The sequence below is a fragment of the Poecile atricapillus genome, chromosome 4, assembly GCF_030490865.1.
Source record: "Poecile atricapillus isolate bPoeAtr1 chromosome 4, bPoeAtr1.hap1, whole genome shotgun sequence".
NCBI classification, from domain to species: Eukaryota; Metazoa; Chordata; class Aves; order Passeriformes; family Paridae; genus Poecile; species Poecile atricapillus.
The window spans coordinates 67,876,232-67,901,795 of NC_081252.1; the positions used below are offsets into that span (position 1 = coordinate 67,876,232).

Here is a 25,564-nt window from a genome sequence, read left to right on the forward strand (position 1 = left end):
TTATGGAAAAGTTTTTAATGCATGCAGGAAGCACTTGCATATGTCCATGATCTCACTTTTATTTATCCATATAGCAGTTCTTCGGAGACACCTTAGGTTGTAGCTTGACAAGTTACAAATGTTTTCTCAGCTAGCCCTTAGCTTTCTAGAAAACATGTTTTTTCATTTTTGTTTTGCCTGGTAAAATAAAAGATGTTCCAGTTAACAGTTTAACTTACACCCTGCTGCTGGCCAACACTGGTAACAGTACAGTGAAGAACTGCTTCTGACTTCACAGAATATTCTGAGTTGCAAGGACCCCACAGAGGTTGTGGAGTTCAATTTGTAAGTGAATGGCCCATACAGGGATTGAAACTGTGACCTTGGTGTTACTTGCAATAGTATTTTATATTCTCATCTTCTGAAGCTACATGGGAGTTTTAAATTTAGCTTTACTCAAAGCACTTAATTGAGAGTGATAGAGGAATTAAGGTTAGGGCAGACAAATGTGACTAAAACATAAAAATGAGATCTTTGTGGTTTTCACTGTTTGCATAATATACATGTATGAGATGTATTGCATACACTGTATGCAATAAAACTTCTGTTCTGGTACCGGCAGATTGAAATGCCACTTCTTCAGCTGATGTAGATCATCCTCCACTGTTTCTTTTCCTCTCTTTTTTCTCTCCCCAGAACTTCACTTGAACTTAATGATTTTCAAATTTCATCGAGGTTTGAGGATGAAAAGAGGAAATAAAATGGCTTTTCTAGTAGTGATAGATGCAATACTACAAATAATTGGAGGGGTTTTTTTAGGATGTACCTGTCTTCAAATTTTAGAATTCTGTGTTTTTAAAATAAGGACAGAAAGACACAACAAAAACTGGTTTTCATTGTTTTAATTTTGAAGTACATTTCCTTTTGGCTGTTCAAATAAAACCCAATTTACCTGCATGCAGTAGTTGACCTGTTCCCAAATACTGTATACATTGAAGTCTGTTTCACACAGAGGTGTCTGAATGGATGGTAGATGTAGCCTCAGTGACTTCAGGAATTACTGGAGCAATGAAAAGTCTTGAGTAGATGCACCACCTCCTTTGAAGGCCTTACTGGACTGCCTTTGTACATTAGTGTTGCCACTGTATTGGTAGTTAGGTGAAAAAAAGTTTGATTTATAAGGCAGTATTTGTCCATGTGCCTTCATGCTCTTTTCCACTGAAGTATGGCATTGCGACATCCCTGGGTGGTTTGATGAAATCTGAGTTACCTGTTTTTCTGCATCTGATGGATATTACCAGAGGTGTAGCTATTGTAGTTTGCGGTCCAGTAAAACAAACTAGCAAAGTGCCTGCTTGATTATAATGACAGGAGTTTCCTCTTTTGAAAGACTTGGTTTAAAAACAGCTAAAATATCTTTTAGTAACTCATTTTAATGAAATAAAAGAAAAAAACCCAAAACTCTTCAGTCTAACTGCTTCACCGTAGTATTTTCCTAGATCTTTGTGCATAGAAATGTAATATTCAGTGCATCTATTTGTATAATTTTTTAGAATATGTTATTTTTAGGTGCTTCTCTGTTCTCTCTTTAGAGAGTTTTATTTGGCCATTAAAGAGCTTCTCTAGAGTTGCATTATTTACTACAGCAAACATGTTCCTTGCAAAGACAATCGTTAAAATGTTCTTTTCTGAAATAACTAGGTTTTCCATGATGCCATATGTATATCTAAAATAATACCTAATTTGGGAATTTCTTTTTCTTCTGAAATATGCCATTTTAATGTATCTAATTTTTTGCTGTTTTACACTTCACAACAATTAGACATTAAATGTAACATTTGTAATTTTATCTGAAAAATAATTGGCTAAAGATAGAATTCTGGAAATGCGTTTGTGGTCTTTCATCCTCCTGTGAAACATGAACAACTCCTTTGTGCTTTTAAATAATCAGTACTGAGACTGACAGTCATGTTTGTCAGATTGCAGCATGTTTTGGGAATATCTTCAGAAAATTTAGCTGTGATAGCAAAACCAATTTAACTGCAGTAGTGATGTTGAACTAATAGTGTATTAAATAGCACAGATTTGAAACAACAAAGTGTTGTATATATGGAATTCTTTATAAATGTACATTTATTGTTTTACAAATGGAGAACCAGGGAGAAAATTTCCACTCTGGATCCCAGAGCACTGTTCAAACTGGTGGTTTGGGTTCTCAAATGGTTTTGCTAAGGAAAGTTTGATTGTTTCATTGGTACCTAATCTGTGTAAAATGTTCCTTTTTCTAGTCTCAGAGGTCTGGTGGTCAAGAAGGTACATGTTCAGCCCAGTTCAGAAGATAATTTTTTGCAAAATGTTCATTAAGCAGTATTCAGACTTGAGATGCCCATACCAGTAGTCAACCTCCTCAGCAAAGAATAAATGTGTTCCATGTATTTTAGAAAGTTTCCAAGAAACTGGTTTTATGCAGACTTTGAAGGCAATGCAGAAGTCTTTTGTACATCAGTGTGATTGTGAAATGACATTGCTGACTGGAGTGAAAATTGCCCTACAGTGGGAAGGTGACAATTGGTCCAGTGATTATAGGAGCTCCATGAAAAAACCATCCATCCAGTTTTTCCTTTTTAATGGTTTCTTTCCATAGATGTTATTTTTAGAACCATTTTAAATATAACTATTACTTACTACATTGTAAAAAGGCTGCACAAATACACTGCTGAAATCTTACCCATTTAAATGTTCAAAATAGTAAAGTCAGTAGTTTTTAAAACAAAACTGCAGGAGTTTGTCTGCTTTCAACATGTGTTTGAGTTACTGGACAAGATTCTGACATAACCATTAATTTGAGTGGAAATCTGAGCAAAGCCTGTCCATCTGCTTGAGAGGCCTTGGTATGGTCAAAGACTGAACCTAAATTCTCTGAACTTGAGCTAGAAAACTCAAGAAAAATGCTGATTTGGGAATGTTGAGGAAAAATAAGTGAGACAACAGAAGAACAGGGTAGTTACAATTAGTTGATTTTGAATCTCATTGGAGTTTTTGGTGTAAGACTGCCAGGGAGAAAGAAATACTGATGTATCTGTATTTGAGTGTTTGTCTGCCTTGAGTAAACTTTACATGGTAAATTCTGCTTCTTCATTTTAAGGTTATAAAGAGCCAATAAATGAGAACTTTAAGTAATAACTCTTAAAACTAGCCTTAATATTACGCTAGATGCTTTCTCTAGTCAGCAGGTTGGGGTTTTTTTTGATACGTCGTTGCAGCTTAACTACTGGTGGGTTTTGGTATATTTTTCTACTGTTTTAGGCATTTACAAAAATTGGTGGTGAAGTTTTAGCACATTGTTTACAGTCTGTAAAAGGCAGTATCTGCAATGAATTGTGACTCAAGTTTATGCCAAAACAGCGAGCCTCTGCCAGCAATTAGAGTGGGATATTTATCTGGGTATTTCAGTTAGAATATCTGTATTTGTGTATATGTGGGAAGACACTGATCATTCTTAGTGTAAAATATTTCTTTGTTATATCAAGATGAAACCTCGCCTGGTACAACTTGTCCTCTCCATGTGGCTCCTTTTGGAGAGTCAGCCTCCATCCTCTTACAGCCACTCTTTATGTACTGTGATGTGGTCCCCTGGAGCCTTCTCCAGGGAGTAAAATTCCTTCAAGTCTCTTCCTGTAGGGCAGGTTCTCCATCATCTTCATGGCCCTCCTTTAGATGCTCTCCAGTCTGTGTCTTTTCTTGAACCACAGCTGGACACAGGAGTACTCCAGGTATGGCCTGACGAGCTCTCGGTAGTTTGGGATGGTCACATCTCTCATCTCTGCTGGTGGTGCCTCTGTGGGTGCAAATCAGCATCTGATTTGCCTTCATTGCTGCAGCAGCTTCACTGCTGAGCCCTGTTCAGCTCCTGTTGTGCACCAGGACCCCCAGGACCCCCTCAGCAAAGGATCCCAGCCTGTGCCAGGATCCTTGGTGTCATCACTGCTGCAGGACCTTGCACTTGTCTCTGTTCAACTCCACACTCTCCTTGCCAGCTCGCAGTTCCAGCCTGTCCTGGTTTGTGGGATGGCTTTCCCTGCTGACACGTCCACCTCACCACCCAGGGTGCTGTCACCAGCAAACCTGGTGATGGTGCTCACAATCTTGTCATCCAGATTGCTTTGTTGAGCATGCTGAAGACATGAGGCCCAGTGTCCATCCCTGGGGGTCCCACTCATGCCAGCCCAAGTACAGACCATCGATCAGCACTCTGAATGGGAGCTCTGAGCCAGTTTCTTGCCCATCTCTCAGACCGAGCAAAATTCATGTGGGTGGACGGTTTCCTACAGAAGCAGGTTTTATACAGCGCTTTCTCATCGGTAGAACTCAGTGCCTTGAAAAGGATTCAAGAAGGAGAAAGAACTTGGTTGTTCTCCAGGACTGTGAATTATAGCAGGAGAATTCAGTTCTTTCATCTCATGGTCCAGAGCTTAAGCTATCAAAGCTGCAGCACAAATTACATGCCTACAGGTTTTAACAGAGACCACAGCTACTCTGGGGATCTTGTAGATCATAACGTGGAGTACAACAAATACATTAACAGTGTATTTGATCAGTCTACCTGATCAGCTCTGTCTCCAGTCCTTCTGTCTTGCACTTTTACCTTTGTTAACATGGTCAGGTTGCGTTGAAGCTATGCAAAATGACAGATTTGTTTTGCATTAATGTTTGGTTTTGGTTTGATCAGTACATTACTGTAGATTTTCTTTCTCCTTGTTTTTCTGCAGAGCTCTTCTTTATGGAGAGGTTGCTCACAATCAGAAAAAGGCTGTTAGTAATGGCTCTACATGTAGTGTACTGGAGTCCTGGAAATGAAGAGCACGGTGAGCAGAGTTGTGGGAAGAGGAAGGGGTTTATACCCTGAGCAAATCTGAATCACTTCCAGTATAGATGCTATTCCTGACTAATGATTTTGAGCTGCAAACTGTGCGTGTCTCTGAGGCAGTGACAGTCTGTGCTGTTTTTTGCACAACTGTCACTCAAGGAGTGTGAGGGCAGTGTTAATACAGTCAGAAATAGGTTGCTGTATACAGTCTTTTTGTTCAGCTGCTAAATCCCTTGCCCCAACAACCAGCTGAGCAGCACCAGCAAAACAAAAAAGTCAGTGCTGATGAGGTCTGTCAGCTTTTGCTTCTGATTTTAGTCAGCAAGACATATGTGACTGAAGCAGATGTCTCTGGGTTTTCACCGCCAGGATTCTTCTTGATGTGTTTCATGCCTATCTTGTTCTTCACTCTGCAAGACAAAAAAAAATTAAATCTCCAAATGGTGCAGCATTTTCCGAGTAACAGTGTTCCTTTCTAGGGTATTCTACAAGGTATTTTATCTTTTATGCATATCTTTGTCTTTAGTAGCAAGTAACTGAATGATTTTATTTTTTCCAAGGAATAACCCAGGCAGCTAGTGTTAACAAGTGCTTTTTACAGTGGGAAGGTGAAAATTCAGTTGTTGGAAGTTTTTTGGTCTTTCCCTATTAAAATTATACATTTCATATTTTAGAGGTGTTAAAATGTTGAAGTAAATATAGAATATATTGCTCTCTGTATAAATCAAGTGAAATAGGGCAGTATTTTAGGCTGACTAGCATCAGTGGCAGAGGCAATAAGACTGCTCTGGCAGAATTGGTAGACACCCCACAATTTGCCATTTGGGGGCTGTATTCCAAGTGGCATATCAAACATACCGTATGGCTGGAGACTGGCACAAAGTGATCATAATGGGCTTGTGTTCTTGTTTCTACATAGCTCAGCTGCAATTTTCGTTTTTAGTAATTTGGCCACAATTATAATCATTTTCATTTTAGTGATGTGTAAAAAAATCTGCTGTTGAATGTCACTTGGTGTTCCCTGTGATAGTAATAGAACAAAATTACTAGCTTTCAGAAATTAGGTTTTATTTTACAGATTAGGGTTTTTTTCCCCCAGTAAAACCCTTAGAATAGCATGTTTGGGAGTTTTCAGATTATGTGTAATTAAAATCACTATAGTAACTGCAGTTTTTGCAGAGTTTTTGTCCATGCCTAAAGATACACTGTAAAACCACAAATAGATTGGAGGAAAAAAGAAAGGATTTCCTCAAACTTACAGCAATATTGAAGGTGAAAAATAAAGAGAAAGTTATCTTTTCTAATTAAAATGTTATGGTTCAGCCTAATACTTTAATTAGCTTTTCTCAGCTTTGTCTACTGCATCTGGATGTGGAATTTTTGTGGGATTCTCCTAGACCCTAGGATTCATTAATTCTTCTGCTGCTCCTTCTGTATTATTTTTTGAGGGAGCTGATGGAAACAATATGAAAACCTTGTGCTACTGTTTCCCTGTCCCTCAAAGTTCCTTATACTGAGAAGTGTTTTTGAAGCTGTGTCTCCATCTGCATTTCTGCCACACACAGGAGTTGCAAGTCAAGAGTGGATGTGCAGGAACTGGATGCTAAATTAATTAATTCACTTGTAGCAATGCCATACAGAACTGTGACTTTCCTATGGCAGAGGACATTGTTCATGAGCTGTATAAAATTACTCTTTGTCCTGAAATATTTGTATCAGGTATCCAAGTTTTGCCTGTCCTTTGTCAAATTCTGCATAAAGTGTAAAAGCTGGGACTGATATAACTCTCTCCCTGTCCTGGGTACCAGAGCTGGTTTTACATACCATTTCATCTTAAGTCCTATACTATTTGTGGTTTTCACTTTCAGTTTTTCCAGTTCAGTATATATTTTTGAAGTTTAAATATTTTTGTTCTCTAATCTCATTTTATTTATCCTTTTGCAGTGTGAGTGAATGATTGAGAGCTTTAAATGCAAGTTTGATTACAAGAAAGTGGTGGAAAAAATGTCATGGTGGAATTGAAAAAAGTCATAGTAAAACCCAAGCAATATAACAAACAAACTTCTTGTTTTTTCCCTTCTATTTTTTCTTGAATTTCACAATAACTTTATCTTGCAGGTTTTATCCCTTTTTAGCTTAAACTTTAGGAAAAGCAGTAAATGTGGTACCTTGGAAGTATCTGACATTAAATTTGATGGTTAGAAAGCACCACTGTTGATTACTAATGCTCTTTAGGTTTGGTTTTTTTCATATACACACTTATTGAAGCTTTATCTATAATGAACAAAAAAGCTGTTTGGGAGAGAGCACAGTTAAAGTCGATAAATTCTGCACTGTCACTGTTGTTTATTTTAATTTCCATTTGAAATACTGTATCTTTGCATTCATCTGACAACCCATTCCGGAGTGTTAATGAGTTTGAGTGAGCCATAAGTTCTCTAGGCTGAGTTAAGAGCGGGTTTGTTTAGCAAGATGCTGCTTTAACAGCTGTGGGTTTTGCAAAGTCCAAGTGAGAATGCTCTGCAGTTTGAGGTCTGAACAGCTGAGGAAACATTCAAGATGTTCTTCCAGCAGAGTGGGGAACTACAGAAGTTAGCTGGGGTCTGGGGAGAAGTTCTTGCTGTTGATTTCAAATTCAAGAGTTCAGTGCTCAGGACCTTTTCCTGGCTGAAGATACCACCTAGGATATACGGATAGTGCTGTTAGCCAAATTCCTTGTTTTAATGAACCAACCTCGAATTGCCCAAGAGAAGCTAAAGACAGGTTTCTGCAAATCTTGCAGTTTAGGAAAAGTAATTCCCCCACTGAAGAATTCAGAAGGTTGACAGCAAATAGGGCATCTAGCACCTATCTATGTCTTGTGAATGGAGCTGGACATTGTTCATACATGGGATAATACTGTTCTCTAGTCCAGTTCTTTTGGTGATTCCTAGCTAGAGGGATTTGCATGCAGTTATATTATTTGTTTCTCAAGACAAAGTTCTGAAGCCTTGCTGTGCTTTAAGGGTGGATGGGTTGATTGCTGGGGTTTTTTCATCCTCTTCAGCTGTTTCTCTTAAAAGAGAGAGGAAATAGCTAAGGGGTTATATTTTCAAACCCTCTTGACTTAATAAAATACTAGGGTTTGAAAGACAAGAAACAAAGTTCTGCATTGAAGCTTTTTTAAGTCTCCTTTAAATGTAGCTTCTGGGGTCATTCCTTAAAACAGTCCTAAGCTAAAAAAACTATATACTCTTACCTAAATAATAGCATATAATGTTCTGGCTTGGGTTTAAGTGACTCTAAAATTGAGTGTGTAGCCACCCACTTCACTTAACATAATTCTAAGAAGCCATGATTCTCACAGTTTCTCTTCCAACCATATCAAAACTAGCACATGTTAGAAACCAGCAGGTTTTAGCCTACTGTGTATTGTTTGTTGTGAGAGTATCCAAAAAGAAACACTAGAGGTATTGCAGAAAGCAGGATGAGAAGTAGATTTGGGGTTTTTTCTTACTAATATGGGAATTACATATCTCTTAACCTACACTCCTATCATTTTCCTCTTGTGATTCCTCATGTTTGCAACCTTTGTATTCCCTGAACTATTTGAACCTGTGCATGGCCTTTGGAGTTGCTGTTTGTTCTTTTTAGCAAATTGGTACCCAGAGCTCACTTCAGCCTTCTGAAGTAGAAGAGTAAGAGTAATAGCTTGGCTGACAGGTTAGTGGTGAGATTTCCAGTTACAGCCTACACAAATGTCAGTGGGAGCAGTGCACCAACTTGCTGAAGTTGTTTTAGAAATTGTATGCAATCAGTAACATAGATTTGCCTGCAAACATTTTGGTTTGTTTTTTTTTCATTTACCATAAGGATGAAAAAATTCTAATTAAATATTGTAGATTGAATAAAAAGTGTATATTATTCATATTGTACACAGAGCATAAGGTGGTCTTGATGCTAAACTCTGTATGAGCAAAAAATGAGAATTGGTGAGCTTGTGGTAATGTGTTTTGAGAAATATTTTAAGAACTAGAGTATTCTAAATGTACCTGTGTATATGGGGAAATTCACATATATGAGACACCTACAGATGTATATATCTTTATTTATTCAATACATGTGGTGTTGAATAATGGACATGAGAGATTTGTTATGGCAACTAGTGCAAATGAATTTATATCATTAAAGTCCAAAGAACTGCACTTCTTTATAATTTGTAGACAGTCTCTCATCAATTTTTAAATGAACACTAATTTATATTTAAGAATTGGGCTGCTGACCCTTTGTAAAAACTTCCAACGTGGTTTATAACTGTAATGTCCTTCTGCGTAGAACATTAGCAATGTGTGAAATCACAGAAAACTTTTTGCAAAGTTTTCACATTTCTCTACTGTCAAGGGTCTCACCTGCTACTGTACAGCACTTACCAAACATTCCTAGAGAGCACCTTGGTCTCAAAATGCATCAGAATGGTACCATTTAATGCATGGGTTTTGAATTCACTGTCAAGTGGATTGACCAGCTTTAAATTCCCACTACAGCAGGAAGGTATTACCTGTTTCATTGCAGAGAGTTACATTCTACTTCTGCCCGTGCTTGTGTAGTTTGCTGGAGATTTCCAGAGGAAGTGAATGGGAATCCCTGATGTCAAAGGTATTTGGATAACATAAATGGTAAGGTTAGTCACTGGATTATGTATTAATGCTTTTCTAGTAAGCATTTGTAATATTGTTGCAGAGTTTTCTTTTTACACTTAGTTGGGATGAATTTGTGTGGCTGAAACTTGAGCCCTGTCTGTTTACAGGTACCACTGACAGTCTTCTGAGATATTTTCCTGAAAATCAGTTGTCATTGAAGACCTGAAATCAGAGACTTAAATGGTGATCTTAATTTCCTTTTAAATTTGGTGACATAATTGCATCACATATTTCTGTTGGAGCTGGGTAATCTTGAAGCTCTCTTCCAACCCTAACTATTCTCAGATTCTGTGGTATGGAGTAGAATGGGTCATTTGGGCTTTCTTCTTTGCAAGAAGTGACCCTCTGTTGCTTTTGATTTAAGATCTTGAAAGATAAAGAAACAAAACCAAACCATGTTTTTTTTAAAGTTTTTTCTGATTAATTTGAAAACATGATAATTCAGTTGATTTTTTGTATTCATTGTATTTGAAACATAGAGCTTTTAAATTCTTTTTGTCTATCACTGCTGTATATTTAATGCATTTTTAAGATACTCTGAGGGTTGGTTTGTGAATAATGAGAAATTATTTCAGAGAATGTCATACATTCTGCATTCATGCAGAGCATATTTCAGGTTTAAAGAACCAAACATTTCTAGACGAATTTGAAAGGAGACATCTGTGAGTGGACAGAGATTTCTACAGCTGTTGCTATATTTTGAGCACAAACATAAAATATTTAAATTTGGACCAAGGCTGAATTGGTTGACTTTGGTTGTTTGGTTTTAGACTTTGCTGCTTTCACTGGTTTTGGATGAGTGTCAATGACCAACAAACACAGCCCAAAGCCTACATTATCACAGATGGTTACCTAAAATGTCTGTCCACTTCTGAAAATATCAGTCATAACCTTCTTGTTCCACAGTCCTGTTTTCCATTATATATGAGTACTGCTACTTAAACTGGCTCAGAAGTGTCCTTTGGAACACGAAAGCTATAAACCAGATTGCATCTTGGTGAGAGATTATATTATGTATAATTACATTATTGGCTTTTGTTTGCTTTTACAAATTTGGCTAAATTTCACAGTAAAGCCTTGAGACCAGGCAACCATTCTAGAGATACACCTTGAAATGTTGAAATAATCTTTTGACTCTTCTAATGTAATAAATGAACTTTAATTTTAAAATGGTGGCAGCAGCCAAGCTAAACAAAAAGCTAATTCATTTTATCAGCCACAGGGTATCTGTTCCTTTATAAGGTATAAGCAGATTTACTGTTTGGAATCAACCTTTGACATAACATCTTATTTCTTTATATTCACCTTCAGATATGTTAGCTTTGCAATATTTTTACAGTCTGAAAAACCAATGCATGATAAGTATTGTGTAGATGATAAATGTTTCACAAGGGGAGTTCCATGTGTATTTTGGTGTTACCTCTTTGTAACTTAATTCATTGGGTTATTCAGGGTTCCTTTCAAGCAAATAGTTGAGAAAATGAGGACTTGTGTCAAGCAGTAGTATGGCTGTTTGTATTGTGCAATGAGACATGATTCTGCAGATACTGGCTGTGAAACATTCCAGATCCAAGCGTAGTCTGACATTAATGAAATGCTTCCTAAACATCTGGTATTGGCTGAGAATGTTGATCCAAATTATCCATGTTAGATAAGCCAAGTAGGAAAGGTATTCTTTATGGGGCAAAAAAAAATAAGGTAAGCTGCATGGTGTAGATCACATTTCAGGTTTGTTCTCTATAATACCATTTATAAAATCATGAGAATCAATGTGCATGATTGTAGTCATTGCTGTTTGGGATACTCTGTTATATAAAAAAAGCTGTCTCTTTTGCTGTTTACCTGAAACAATTGCAGTGTTTCTGTTCTTACAGTATTTCTGACTGTCTCTACAATATTGTATTTTTGGCTGCATTCTTTAACAGTTAGATATACGTTAAAGTAAAGAACAGATGGTTGTTAGTTGTTCTTTGAGAGTCATTTTTGTCTAAATGAATTAAGTTACATTTTTGTCTAAGTCAGACTTGGTTGTGTTGGTAAAGGCAGAGTAATTGTTTCTAACTCTGTAGCAATTCTTAGGTCCAGTTTTAAATTTTTCTGGAGCATTCATTTTTTTTGCTTTGAGCAGCAAAAGCAATCCCAAATACAAAATATCCTCTTTTCTGAACCTCCTGTATGTGGATACTGTAGTTTACAGTATGTCATGTTTACATATGAAATTATGTCATAAATGTGAGTGGGCAGACATGCTGACCTTCCATCCCACAGTGCTGGAGCAATTCACAGTTGCTCTGTGCTGGGGATTTTGAGGACAGAACAATCCCAGCCAGTCTTAATGACACACCACAAAATCTAACAGAATAGTCTGCAATGGAAGTAGGTCAAACCACATTCCCTGAATGAAGTAGGTAGAACTGTATTCCTCCCAGCTGGAGGAGGCTCAGAAAGGCAAAGATTATTATTAGAATTGGTCAGAATTGTGGAATGAGCTTTTCTTTCTTTCTGCAAAACAGCAAAAGACCAAGTAGCTTATATTCTTGAAAAGCACTCTTCACAGCTCTCTGCCCACTTAACACCTTCCTTTGAAATATTTCTTCAGCTGTGATTTGGAGGGAAAAGTCATCCTTGATTCAGTGGTCCTGTTTTCCCCTGCACTAAAGTTTCTGTGTACTGGGAGTTTTGAAGAGACCTTTGTATTGGGGTTATATAATTACACAGACTGCATTTGGCTTTGTCAGGAGGTCCATGCTTGCCTTGGAGAGCAATTTGTGGTGCATATGTGTGCATCACTAAGAAAATCCTTCCATAAAACAGAAATTAGAGCCTATTTGGCCATGTTGCAAGGCAAAGTCCTTGTATGTGAGAGGGTTTGTGTGAACAGGCATTCATCCTCTTACTGCACACCCTTGTGAGTCAGGAATTGCTTCCTGCCACTCCCTGCCTTGCAGTTAGTCCCTTCATAAGCCTCATTTGTACATGACCTTTTCATTGTCTTGAGCACAGGCCTTTCCAGGCTGACTGGCTTGCTGTTAAAATATCTGCTATATCCCCTATGGAAACACAAAGGAAAATTGAAAGAGAATTCTCACTTCGTTCTCAGTGTCTTTGATAAGCCCAGTCAGTCATGGTGCTACTGGAACTGTAAACATAGCAATAACATCTCTTTACAACAATTTCCCTCTGTTAGTAGCAATAGATAACATGAACAAAATGAATCTCCTGCAAGCCTAGTCTTTACTCTGTGTTTGAAAGAATGAGGGGCCAGTTCATGCTACACATCTTCCATTGATAATTTCTATCAATAACTAATCTCCAGTACTTACTTATTTTCAGTCTGTTTTTCCTAGGGCTTTTAAAATTGTGTGGCATAATTATTTCTCTTTTATATTTCAAAGGATTACCTGTGGAGCCAACAGGTAGAATTTGAAAACTGTATCCTGTAAAATTTTGTTATAAATAACTGTTACCTCTGTGTCTTCTCCCAAAATAACTATTCATGCATACTGACATAAGGATGGGGTCTGCAAGATGTTGAATGTTTCTTCACCTGATAAAAGCAGATTGAACTCAAAATGTGTTAGAAATTACTTTTTTGTTATACATGCTACTTATACATGCAGTTAGTAATTCTTCTTTTAACATGGTAGTTGTCTGTAAAGTGAAGAGTGCTGGAGTTTTGGGCAGCAAATGTATGATTTTAATTAAAATAGTCTAGTTTTTTATAATTTCGTATATATTAATACCTTTCCAATAATAGTGTTCCCTCTGACTTGAATGTTGTGGAGTCAGAAGACTCCTGTCTCCTTTGGTCAGCACAGTGAATCCTTTGGACTGCAGTGTAGTTACAGCCTATGCTCTAGTCCCATTTAAAGGTTTTTAGGGGCAAAGTGCTACTTCTCCCCTAAGTACTTCCTGTTTTAAATGCCTTGATTTACAAATACTTAAGGTAATTCCTGATATTTGAATTCCTGATATTTGATTCTCCCCAAGGCTTCCCTGCTGTCTCAGGTTGTTTCAAACTTCTTATCTGTAAGAGAAAAATGGTAGGGATGGTGGTGGTGAAGGTGTGGGAATGTCTGGCATCTGGTTTTTAACAGGAAATTTCAAGTTTGAGTAGACTTTTGGTGGCACATTTAAATCTCTTTAGAGCTGATAAGCCATTCTTTACAATAGTTTGACATTTCAGCAATTTCTAATGCTACATTTATAAGGGAATTAACCTACCTCTACTGTGTAAATCATATTTTATTGCTTCTCTTTCCATTTTTTTCCAGTCAAGTTATATTTAGATTCTGTTCTAGCTATATTAAGGTTATATAATTGAGAATTTCCTTTTTTTTTTTTCTCAAATAATTTTCATGTTCGTAAATTTCCAAGTTGATTTCAGAACTGACCTTCACATTTGTAGGTTGATATTGCCCTTCAGGATTTTTGGTGGAATTATGGTCTCAGGACTGAGCTTTTAGAAGAAGTTAATGTGAAAAATGGCACAGCACTTTGTAAAAGCTAAGGAAAAATGCAGTGAAATACAGACAAGTGATTTTTCTGCTTAAAGTTTTTTTGCAGCTGTCATGGAGTGAAAATGAAACGTGGTGGTGATTGGTTGTGTGCTGATTAACTTCAACAAGAATTTACAGCAATTAGTTCTGGTACTATAGAGTCTTGCCTGAGTCATAAATCCTTTAGGATTTGCTGAACATCCTGAACAACTGAGTGAAGATTTACATTACTTTCCTTTACATTACTTTTTTCTCTGACAGCAGTTTAATGACAAGTTCTTGTTCATCTGATGACATCGATCAGGAAGAAATCCAGCTCGCTTTGCAGGCTGCCAAAATTGCCACAAGAGAGAAGATCAGATCTAGATTTCATGGCAGTAATGATCTTATTCACCGCCTTTTTGTCTGTATCTCAGGTATGAGAATCACTGAATTATTAAACTGGTTTTGGTGGGAGTTTTTGGTTTATTTTTGGGGGGGTTTTTGCACATCAAGTTGTGGTAGAAAGGTCTAGAGATGAAGTTTCAGCAATACTCTGTTTTTGGAGCCTAGGTTGCAGTCTGGTTTAGAAGGACCTGTTACATGTTTGGAACTTACAAAATCAGAGATGCTAACATCTTAGACCTGCAGTGATGAAGAATTTATACTTGTATCATTCACCAATTTTACCTTGGTTGTGTTCCAGGAATGGAATTTGACTTAGCATTTCTGTTTTCATGCAAAATGAATCTCTCAGTATTTCCTGCCAAAGGATAAGGAAGACATTGGTTTGCAGGTGGCATAAAAACCAGAATGTAACTTGGCCATTACGGAGAATTAGTTTAATCAAATGTTCAGTTTTTATTCTTAACATGAGCAAGTGATCCCCTAAAAATAAGTGAGGCCATTACTGCTACCAACAGGCAGATTTAAGTACTTTTTTAATAATGGTGTAACAGTCTAGAAATGATTTACCCATTTTCTCAAACTCTAAGGTGTTGCTGACCAGCTGCAGACAAACTATGCTAGTGATCTGAGAAGTATCTTAAAGACCTTGTTTGAAGTTATGGCAACCAAACCTGAAACAGAAGACAAGGAAAAGCAGAAGAAAGGTAAAAGATCTAAACATTTGTTTTCTATAATGAATTTCTGCTGGTAGCCCAGTGGGGATCCATAAACTATTTGACACGAATTCCCCTAATATATTATCTTTTTGACAGGATTCACTGTACAGTGATTTCACCTAAGTTTAAAAGGAGTCATGGAAACAGACTATAAACAGGATGAAGTCACTGTGTAGGAACACAAGAGTTTGACTTAAGGCAAATACTGAGAGTAAAGAGTTAAAGTCTTCAGAGCTCATCTGCTGTTTCCATATTTCTATATTTAACAGCAGCACAGTGTTTGTAGCCCATATAGTTTATAGCCCATAATTTATGCAGGGTTTGGACTTTGTGGATTTATTTTTTTCTCCCCACATGGGTTTTCATACTGGGTACATTTTAAGTTACCAAAGAACAGACTATAAGATGCAAATGCTCGGTAAGATGCTGAAATCTGTTCTGTCTTGAAGAAATTGAAGAATTTGGCTTCAAGATAGAAGAATACCACATTCCGAATCTAGATAATTAAAGTAAGGAAACCAGAACTAGATCATAAACTGGCAAAAGATTTCTTTCCTCTGTGATCATTTTTATTATTTATTTTCTAAGTAGCAAGTCTGCTAACTTATCTAAGAATAAACATGTCATCCCAGCAAGGCTGCAATTACCTTTGTCCTTTGTTATCATTAGAACTATCAGCATCTGAAAGTAACCAGAGTGCTTTTTTTTTTTTTTCCTACTTCCTTTCCTCAGGATTGAAAACTTTTTCTCCCATTTTCATTCGAAAGCATTGAGGTTTTTATGTGAAAAACTTAGTTAAAAGTTGGATCAAGTTAGCAGAAAAAAACCCCTAAACTCCAGTCCAAATTCTGCAGTGGGATGATGCACAACATGCAATACAGTCTTCTGTTACTTTTGGTTGAAACTTCCACAACAATTTTATGATGCCAGCTGGTCATGATTTGAAAATAGACTGGGGTTTTTATTGTTTAAAATAAATAAATAAATGGGGTTAGACAGAATTTCTAAAAAGAGAACTCAAGAGCTCCTGAACTTTCAAATAAGAGTAATAAAAAGCCTGGAGCTGTAGAGAATTATCACTGGGAAATATATATTAATCAATAGTACTTGGATAGATGTAATTTCTAATGGATGAATTCTTCATCAAAAAAGATTATATTGACAAAAGTAAGCATAAACAAAATGAGCGAAAAAAGGAGGAGTTTTTTGGGGTGAAGCTTCTCTTTGATGTGTGTGATTCACCTTGGAAATCTCTCATTGTTCTCAAAATCTACTTGTATTAAAGGATCCAAGTTAAGAATTGGGAAATAAAATGTAGATGCAGCTAAATTCGCAGAAGTAAGAAGACTGCATGTCCTGTAACAACAACATCTTTCATTACTGTTATCATCATCCTGAAGAAGAATAGGAGGCTTGTAAATCATCTGTTTGTGTCAGGGTAGAGAAAAAGCAAAAAGTCTGAGAAGGTGCTACTGTGTTCTGATCCCAGAAGTTCAAACACGAATCTTTTAAGTGAAAATTGAAAAAAATATGAGTACTTTTTAAATTGTTTTACAGTTAATCATGGTTTAAGGAATGCAGCACTGGAAGACTGTGCTTTATGTCAAGAAAGTATATCATCCTCAGAACTTGCAGCAAAAGCCAGAGATGGGGACTTTGAAGGTATTTTCTTTTTTCTAAGAATTAAAATGAGATAACACTGATGTATAAAAAAGTGATCATTAAAATGAAACGTCTTTTAATGTTTGGCTCTGGAAAGTGAGTATAAAATGTTGTCATGCTGCTTTAGAGACAAAGTCAGAAAGTAAACCAAGCAGCCTCATGAAACTCTTACCCGCAAATTGTCGTGTGCAGTGTGAATTTCTCTGTATCAGTGCAAAAAGGGTCAGTATAGTAAAGGCTTTAATACAGTGTGTGATACATCTGATGAGTTTCTGAGGGCTATGTGAGATGCAAGGCCCTAAGTAAGGTCTGCTCAGCCAAATCTTAAGGGGGTTTTTGTATCATTTGCTGCGTGTGGATGTGCTGCTTTATCCCTAGGTAGAAGAAGTACCTTTCATATTTTCTTTACTTTTGTCTTTGATCAAGATACTTCGGCTAGTATTTTCACATTCTTCACCATATTATTTCAAAGGAAAGGGTAGTTTTAGGTAAGGTTTTTAGCTGAGGTTGCTCCAGTCTCACTGAGTACATGGTAAGAATGAAGGAAGCATGTAAGTCTTAAAGTTTTGGTTGAGGTTCAAGTATTCTGATAGCTCATGAGTAGTTTTTCTTCTATTAATCTGAGCTTCTTCAGAGATAGTTATGGGCTGAAGTCCTATTTTGGCAAACTCAGTATAAAAGATGGATTAAAAAAATATCAGAGTACTTGCAGTCAAAGAATAAGAAAAGAGATATATGAGATGGAGCAAACAAGAAAGCAATCAGCTTTGATCTTCAGGGCTAAGTGGTGGTTTCAACACGCCAGGAGCCCAATTATCAGAGCAATAATATGTCTGTGGCCAAGTGAGAAGTACAAGACAACCATCAGCTATGAAACTGTATCGGAGCTTCCCAGAAACTCAAGTGTGCAGTAATTTCCTTGTGCTTGAAAACTTTGATGTATTGTTATGTATTTGTCCACTTACACTACTGTCCTTCCAGTGAGAGGTTTGGAATACAGCATGACAGAGCTGGGTGATAAAGCAGTGTGTGCTTCTGCTTGTATGTGGAGGGTGGTGACCAACAGAAAAGAAGTATTGGTTCATGTCATTTGTAATAAAGATCAGAAATCACAGGGGGAAAAAAAAGAGCTCTTAAAGATTCGATTTTAGAGTAATACTACATATTTATAACTTACTTTGTGCTTTTATAAAACCCATAGTTTGCTTGCTTACCCTTCTTTTGAAGCTGCAGGCTAAAGGATCTAATCTGTTTAGAACAGCAGGGCTAATTCATGTATAATGCACTGTAGAAATATTATCTTTTCTGGAGGAAGATGATTTGGAGGCAGATAAAGAACTACTCAGTAGTCATTTTAATTGATTTTTCTATTGTGCTGTAATTCAGAATGTCACAGAAGGTGCAAGAAGGAACAAATCTTTAAGCAAAATCCTTACTGTGTGTAGGCTATATTGTAAACGAGTGTGAGATTATTCCTTCCCTACCACTTCAATTCATCGTCTTTTGTTCTGGATCGATGCTGATGCTGTCAGTGAATTTGACTTACAGAAGTTGAAAGCCATTTACTCTGAACTGCAGGATGCTGCATAACCCTCTCACAGTGGATGTACATTTTGTCATAGCAAAGTCACTTCTCTTCCCTGGCATGTTGCTCAGCTCTTAGGGTTCTTGAGCCTTTCATGACAGATGATATTGGCACAGAGGATGTTTCATGTTTGGAGAATTGAGTTGGGATGTTATTTACTGAAATAAGAAGACAATGGTCTAGGTACTTAGGTGATGTTGTGGTCACTGCTGTACAGGGGAATCCTTGGAAGTGCAAAAGGCTCTGCAGCACCCAGGCAGCATGAATCAGTTATGTCCCTGCCCTAAGTGAATGGTAAAACCAGATAAGTAGTACTTACAGCATATGCATATAAATTCAACAAAAATGACCCCCTGCCTGCACCTTTATTCCAGAATAGCAGGTGTTTTACATGTGCCTGCATGGTAGAAAGCAGATCTTTGTGGGGATAACCAGGTCCCTTTTGAGTAAGTAGATTTGGATGCCAGGATGAGCTTGGCTGCCTTGGCCCAGTGTTGTGCCACGTGAACATATCCTCTAAACTGAGCCAGTTAGCAGGTGCTCCTGCAGGTTCTCTGCTTTTGGTGCTCACACAGGCTCACTGGGAATGTCTGCACCAGTCTCCTTGCAGACTTTCTGTGGGAGCCTCCCTTGGATTATGTGTGAATGGTTATGCTGTAAATATCTACTCGTTCAAAACAGTGCAGCCCTTCCAACTGTGTAAACTGAAGAGTGTAGTCTACTCTTACTTGGCTTCATTCCTGATGGAAGGAATTTTATGTATCCCAAAGAGACAGAGGATACTGAGGAGTGTGGAGATGAGCTCCACCTTCCAAAACACAAGAAGTCATAGAAAGTCTGCTAAAAGGAACATCTGAAGGTGGCCAATTTTACTGAATTTATGGGAACTTTAGAAACACTCCTCATCTCCAATACATGCCAACCCCCTGTCCCTTCAGGTCACAAGTTGTCATTGCTGGCAACACTGTGCAGATTTTTTCTGCTGAGATATGCAGGGATAGCTAAATTGATACATGGTTTTGCCACCCCTACGGCATCTAGCATGAGGCATAAACTTCCACCAAGATTTTAACCTCAGCAGCCATGTGCCCTTTCTCCCTTACAGCACCTCCCCATGTATCTTGTTTTTGCTGGCCAGTGTGGCAGGAACAGCCCCTGACTTCGGGTGATGTTTGAGTTCAGGTGGAAGATGTCTGGTAGACAAGGCAACTTTTGGTGCTTGAACATTGTTCCCTATTTCTTGTAGTGAGCCTGGTGTGTTTGTCCTTCAGGCCAAATCTGGGCCATGGGCCATCAACAGGAGTACAGGAATGCACCACAGTTATCACTGTAAATGGATTCAACACAAAGACTGAGAGCATTGCATCAAAGTTAATTAATTCCTTTTTTGTACGTCAATTCTATACCTCAGGTCACTCAGTTATTTCAGCTGAAAATGAAAATAATTTAAAGCAAAGGAGCACATCAGTAGCTTTACACTTCTGCCATTGTGGTAGAGTATGTATCAAATTGAGAAGGACCAGCCAACTACCTGCCAGGAAAGCTCTTCCCTATTATCAAATAAATCCCTCTAACTGAATGTAGCAAATGTTTTAGATTGTATTCAATCAATAGTATTAAACCCCCCAAAATGGAAAGCAAGCCCAGCAGCCTGAACAAATAAATGACCTTAAGATTGTACTGAAGGTTTCAGCCTCTACTCACATTATGAAGATGAATCACTTGTTTTTGTCAGATTTCTCATTCTTATTGTATATAAAACCCACCAGCTGGTCTGGGCCATAAAACAAATATGAATGTTTATTATGAGCCAACTGACATTGGCAAGGGTTTAAGAGTTAAATCCTGTGACCCTCTGAAGGTTGAAATACAATAAACTACAGATTAATTTGCATTCCAAAACAAAAGCATGAGCCTATGGTCTGTATGTTAATCTTTATTGTCCTAATGGTGTAAGATTATTGTCAAGGAAGTATATACATTTATACTTAATGGAGTATTAAAAATATATATGTATTTATAGGAAGAGAATGTAAAACAAATTTTATTTGCCTGTGGTAGAATATTAATCTATACAATATTCAATAAGTAATTTTTAAGTATAGTGAAATTTCTTGTCCTGGTTGTATGATGGAGGTGGTGGCCAGTGGGGTACAAAGTTCTGTGCATAAACTCAAAGCAAATTGTAGTGGCAGGCTGCAGTTGGGCAAAAAGGTTGGGCTCTTGGCTGCCAGTGGTGCTTGCTCTGAATTGCAGTAACAGCAGATGGGGCCTGTGTGCTGGGACCTTCCATGGTGCTGCCTTTCTCCCTGTGCCCTGGTGAGCTGCAAACCAGCACAGGAAGAACCTTGTTGGGAAGTTCCTGAGCTCCAGCTTGGACAAACCATTGTTGGATGGGAGCTGGCTGAGAGTGGGCAGCATGGGTCACACACAACATAAAGGAAACCTCTGTGTTTGAAAATGTAAGAAAATTGCTTTTATTTAACACAGTGTAAATGCATCCTAATACTGCATATTAAAAATGACATAGCTCTCTCTTGATCTCTGATGCAGTGCAGCTTTAGAAAGACCAAACACTGGGGAAGTAGAAGTTTGCTGTCTTTTTGCCATTTATGCATCTACCATCATATTTCTAGCCGTAATCGAAAACTTGCTTTGTGTTTGCCAGCAGATTCCCATGTAAATACATAGGTGTACACATGGAGAGGGTAACTTCTTAACTTTTTTGGCATCAAAATTACTGCCTTTTTATGTTTTCATTTATCAGTTTGTTTATGGGATCAAGCATAAGTGCAAACCTGCTCACCATATTTGGGAGCATTATATTTATCCTTGTGAGTCTGATGATTTTAGTACTGAACTTAGGCAAATCTGAGTTTTACTGTGTATGTATTTTGGGATAACTTATTATCAGGAGGATTGATCTGTTAGAACTGAGGGAAATGCGAATATTTTTAATTATCCCTTTAATGAAGTTAAAGGCAGGCTAAGAAAGTGAGTTACACTTCTTGTCCTGGAATAAGCATGAGATACCTAGAAATCTGAAGCTTTTCCTCAAGGAAAACCAGCAAGAATTATGAAGCTGTTGGTGCTCCATGAAAATATTTGCTGTAGCATCTCGGCTCTCTCTGCAGCCGTACGTGCATTTTCATTCCTTATCCCTCTAGCATCTGTACAGAACTGCCTTGCTTGCTACCACCTACCTAAAGCTGCAGACATAATGGATTTGCTGTGGCTGCCAGTACAAATACCTGTTTGTGCCAAGTAGTGTTAGCATCTGTTTGCTTGACAGAACACACAATTTCTCCCTTGCCATCCTGGCCCTGACTGCTCTCTAACCAGCAGTACAAGCACAACTCAGAAGTTCATAGTCCCAAGGCTCAAGCTCTTGTTCTTGTTGCAGTGAGAAGTCACTGGGTCAGAAAAACCCACCCATGCTCCTGTATGTGCAGAATATAATCACCATGGCTCTTGAAATATCTGTCAGCCCCAGCTGAAATGCTTCCTTTTTACTTTTGTCCTCCATGTGCCTGTCTGTGGTTACTCTGTTGTTTAGAATGATGACCAGCAACACCTTGTAAATGAAAGAAGTTAAACTGTTGCACAGTTCAGTGGCCAAACATCTTCTGTCCACATAACTTTCCACTTTGTCCTTTTTCAGCAGCTCTGCTTACACTGTGTGAGAGGAATCTAGCATCAAGTTTCCATATGGAGGCAATGTTTTATAATCAACTGAACGTATTTAATCTTGCAGTGTAGAATTACAGGATTCTTACGGGTTTTAGGTTGTAGTGCAATAATTCAATCTGACTTACGTTTTAAGAATTGGCTCAGAGCCTTTTCCCTTCTCAAAGACTATTGCTCTTGTTGGCACTATGTGGAACTTGCTGAGACTTCCTCACAGTACTTAAGGGAAAACATCCCCTAAATACTGTAAAGAACAGGCTTATTCAACTCTGTAACATCTTAACTGGGATTTTGATTAGGTTTGAAACTTTTTGTCTAATAAATACATGTTTTGACTGTTCTGGTATATTTTATGTAGATCTACATTATCAAATTCTTTCTGTTTTATAATGATTGGTAGGTCTTACAGAGAATATTCCTACTAATGGTTATATGGAAGATCCAAGTCTCTGCTCCATCTGATTTAAAGTAAAGATTTGACCCATATCTCAATGGAAACCAGTGTTTTCTATGAGAGTTGTTCCATTTTATATAAATAATTATTTTGCCTGAAGAACCAGTTGCTGATCATGTACCTGGACCGAATGGACACAGAACAATCTCATTCAAGGTGATGCTGAATCAGGCAGAGCAGAGGCTTGAGCCCAAGTTTGCAAAGCTCTGTGTCTTGGTGAAAGCTTTCTAGATTTGCACAGAAATTCCATCCTAAGAAAGCTATTTGACCAGAGCTGAAGGTAACAAGTCTGTACCTCTTTTCTCCCTTACTCCCAAAATTTTCATCAAATTATATTAAGCATAAAATTTATTTTTTTTAAAAAAAAATCAAGCTGGCTGTAATCAGCACTGAATCTGCTGAGCAAAGACAAAGATTACTTTGGTACAATTGCCTCTTAGAAATCTTACATCAAAGTCAGAGATTGCCCAGAATGACATGTTGAAAAATCAGGTGTGATGAGGGACAAAAAAGGTTCATTTTCCTGTGGCAGTTGAAGTGAGGAGTAAAGTCAGGTCACCTTAGTTTTATACATTCTGTGCTTAAAACTGTGAGAATTTACAATCCTGCTTTTATCAGAAGAGCTCCAGCAAGTGCATGTGACCCTTTTTTCAGCTGTGAGGGTAATGCACTGTGACGGCTGCAGCGGTGTCAGTTCCACAGGCTGCTGTTGGAGCAGCCCTCTGCAGGTTAGTTTGGTAGAAGTATAATCAGGGTTATTTTGCATGATGTGTTCTGAAATCCAACACACAACAATGCAGGAGGAACTTTCAGTTGGAGCTCTGTGTTGGGAATACTTGATAAAAACAAAAGATGCAGAAAGGGGTCTTTTCTCTGAATTGTCTGGCTGTAACACAAACACCATCACAAGTTGGGGTTTAGCAGCTGCTCTTCAAAAGGGAGTCGTGGTGTGCATGTTTCTGATCTGTTTCCTACCAGAGTATAGATTTGCTAGCCTAGGCCTTTTGACAGCTCCAACAACTTCTGGGGTTGCTTCTCTCTCTCCACATCAGTCTCTTGTGTTTCAGCACCACAGAAAAAACTTCAGCTTTCTGGGCTAATATTTCAACCATCACAGGTGATGGATTCAGGTTCGTATTCTCTTCCTCTTGTGTTCTGTGACAGAGATGATCTTGGTTTTCTGAAATTAGATCTAATTTTCTGAGGTTAGGTCTAATGCACATATTTAAGCCAAATTAATTAATGTGTTCTTTTTGACAGTTTACAGTGTCTGCAATTTTTTTTTTTTTTTTTTGGCCATGATTATGGTTTTCTTAAAGCTCCAGCATCTTGGATTTATCTGACTTTTAACTTCAGGAGCTGAAAATGTTTTTTGCTAATGAGATAGCATAGACATGTAAAGGTGAATGATAAAAGAATAAATAAAAAGACTGTAACATTCCATGATTTATGAGAAATTGTAATGCAAGATGTTTGAATAGTTAAGAGCCTTTTTCAGTCTTAACACTATTTCATTTTATCTTGTGCCTTTTCCTTTCTCTAAGCTTCTTACTCATTTAAATACTTGTTTCTCTTCATTTCTCTGCCTTTTTTTCTGTGCATACTTTTAATGTTTTCGTCTAGAATTTGTATCTGTAGTCTGTCTCATTAATCCCTTCCTTCCCTTCCTCCTCCTCTTTGATGTTTGTGCTGTGGACTTCATCCCTTTCCCAGCAGACTTCTCCAAACTCTCACTGCATGATAAAGCACTGGGCCAATTAGCCCAGGAACAAGGTTTTCCCTCCCTTCCTTGTCCAAATCCCCGAGGCACAGGCAGATAATGCTTTGGAGACTGGATGTTGCTATTTGCTGCAGCACACAGAGCTAATGGAGCGGCGTAGCCTGGAGAAGGACTATAACATGAAAAGCCTGTGGATGAGGAGCTGCTGCCCTGCTTCCAGCACATCTTCAGGCTCATGCTCGGGGTTTAATTTGTGTAACGCGCTCTCCGCTCCTCGCATTGAAGCTTTATCCCCTCCTGAGAGGGCTCCTCAGAGAGTGTTTCAAAAGCCTGTTCTATAAACAGCCGGTGACTCAGTCGTGTGCAAGTCAGAGGCTGCTCCTGAGGCTGGGCGAGATGAGGCTGGGGAAGGAAACTGAGGGGTGGGATCCTGTGGCCACCAGGGCTTCTATGGGCTCGGAGAGACAAAATCATCAGGACTTCATCCTTCCTGCCAGGGTGAGCATTTTGGCTCCAGTCCAGGACTGCATTTTATTTCTAAATGTATAATCTCACAACTCTGTGTTTGTAGTGGGTCTAAGGCCATTTTCAGTCGGCTGGAAGGAAAGGCATTGGGGTAGTGGGCCTAAGTCCCTATTTCAAATGTTACTTTAGTGCCACACCACTATGATTTTGTTCAAGACATCCCTCTCCTGATTTCTCCCCACACACTGACTGTAGCTGGGTGATGAGGATTAAAGCAATTACATTTGTACAGCATTTTGAATGTTAAAAGCTGTTACATAACCAAGTGTTACTATTTGGGGGTGTGCTGCAGTGCTGCAGATCTGGGAGGGCACTAAACCCCCTGAGGCAGTGGAGCACAGGACTGGCTGTGCACCCCTGCTGATGAGCCAGTGTCTGGGGGAAAATGTGCCCTTTAGCCACCCTACTGACACATTAATTTAGTGAATCAGCTGAAGTGACACCAATGTGGAGGCAGAGAGAGTCCCTCTGCTGTGGGAGAGTGTTTTGTGGAGAGGGTTGTACTGTTTCTGTGTGTTGCCAATGAGTTGTGAATTATTTTTTACAAAAACAAAGTTTTAAGATTAATTCATCTGTCAGTCAAGTGATTCTGTAACTGTGAGTTATGGATTATATGATGATTATTAGTTTAAGATCATTATCAAAATTTGCTGGGTGGGTTTTTTGGTTTTGTTTGCTTAGTTTTTGTTTGGGGATGGTTTTGGTTTTTGGGGTTTTTATTGCAGTTATTCTTTCTGTTTAGCATGGAGGCAAATCCATGGAAGATCAATTAAAAAATAAGTTTTTAGCATTGCACTTCAAGGG

General features: G+C 38.1%; 1 protein-coding gene across 4 annotated transcripts in view; it reads left to right on the forward strand.

Moving 5' to 3' along the window:
• The window catches only part of ZFYVE28 (zinc finger FYVE-type containing 28), a 145,905-nt gene that overhangs the window by 114,651 nt on the left and 5,690 nt on the right, over positions 1-25,564 (forward strand). For 2 of the 4 annotated variants that reach the window (XM_058838453.1, XM_058838455.1), the window contains 3 exons: positions 14,286-14,440; positions 14,999-15,115; positions 16,685-16,789. In XM_058838453.1, the coding sequence (XP_058694436.1) occupies positions 14,286-14,440; positions 14,999-15,115; positions 16,685-16,789 (377 nt within the window). The remainder of the gene's footprint in view (positions 1-14,285; positions 14,441-14,998; positions 15,116-16,684; positions 16,790-25,564) is intronic. The other 2 variants (XM_058838454.1, XM_058838456.1) reach the window with 1 other exon arrangement.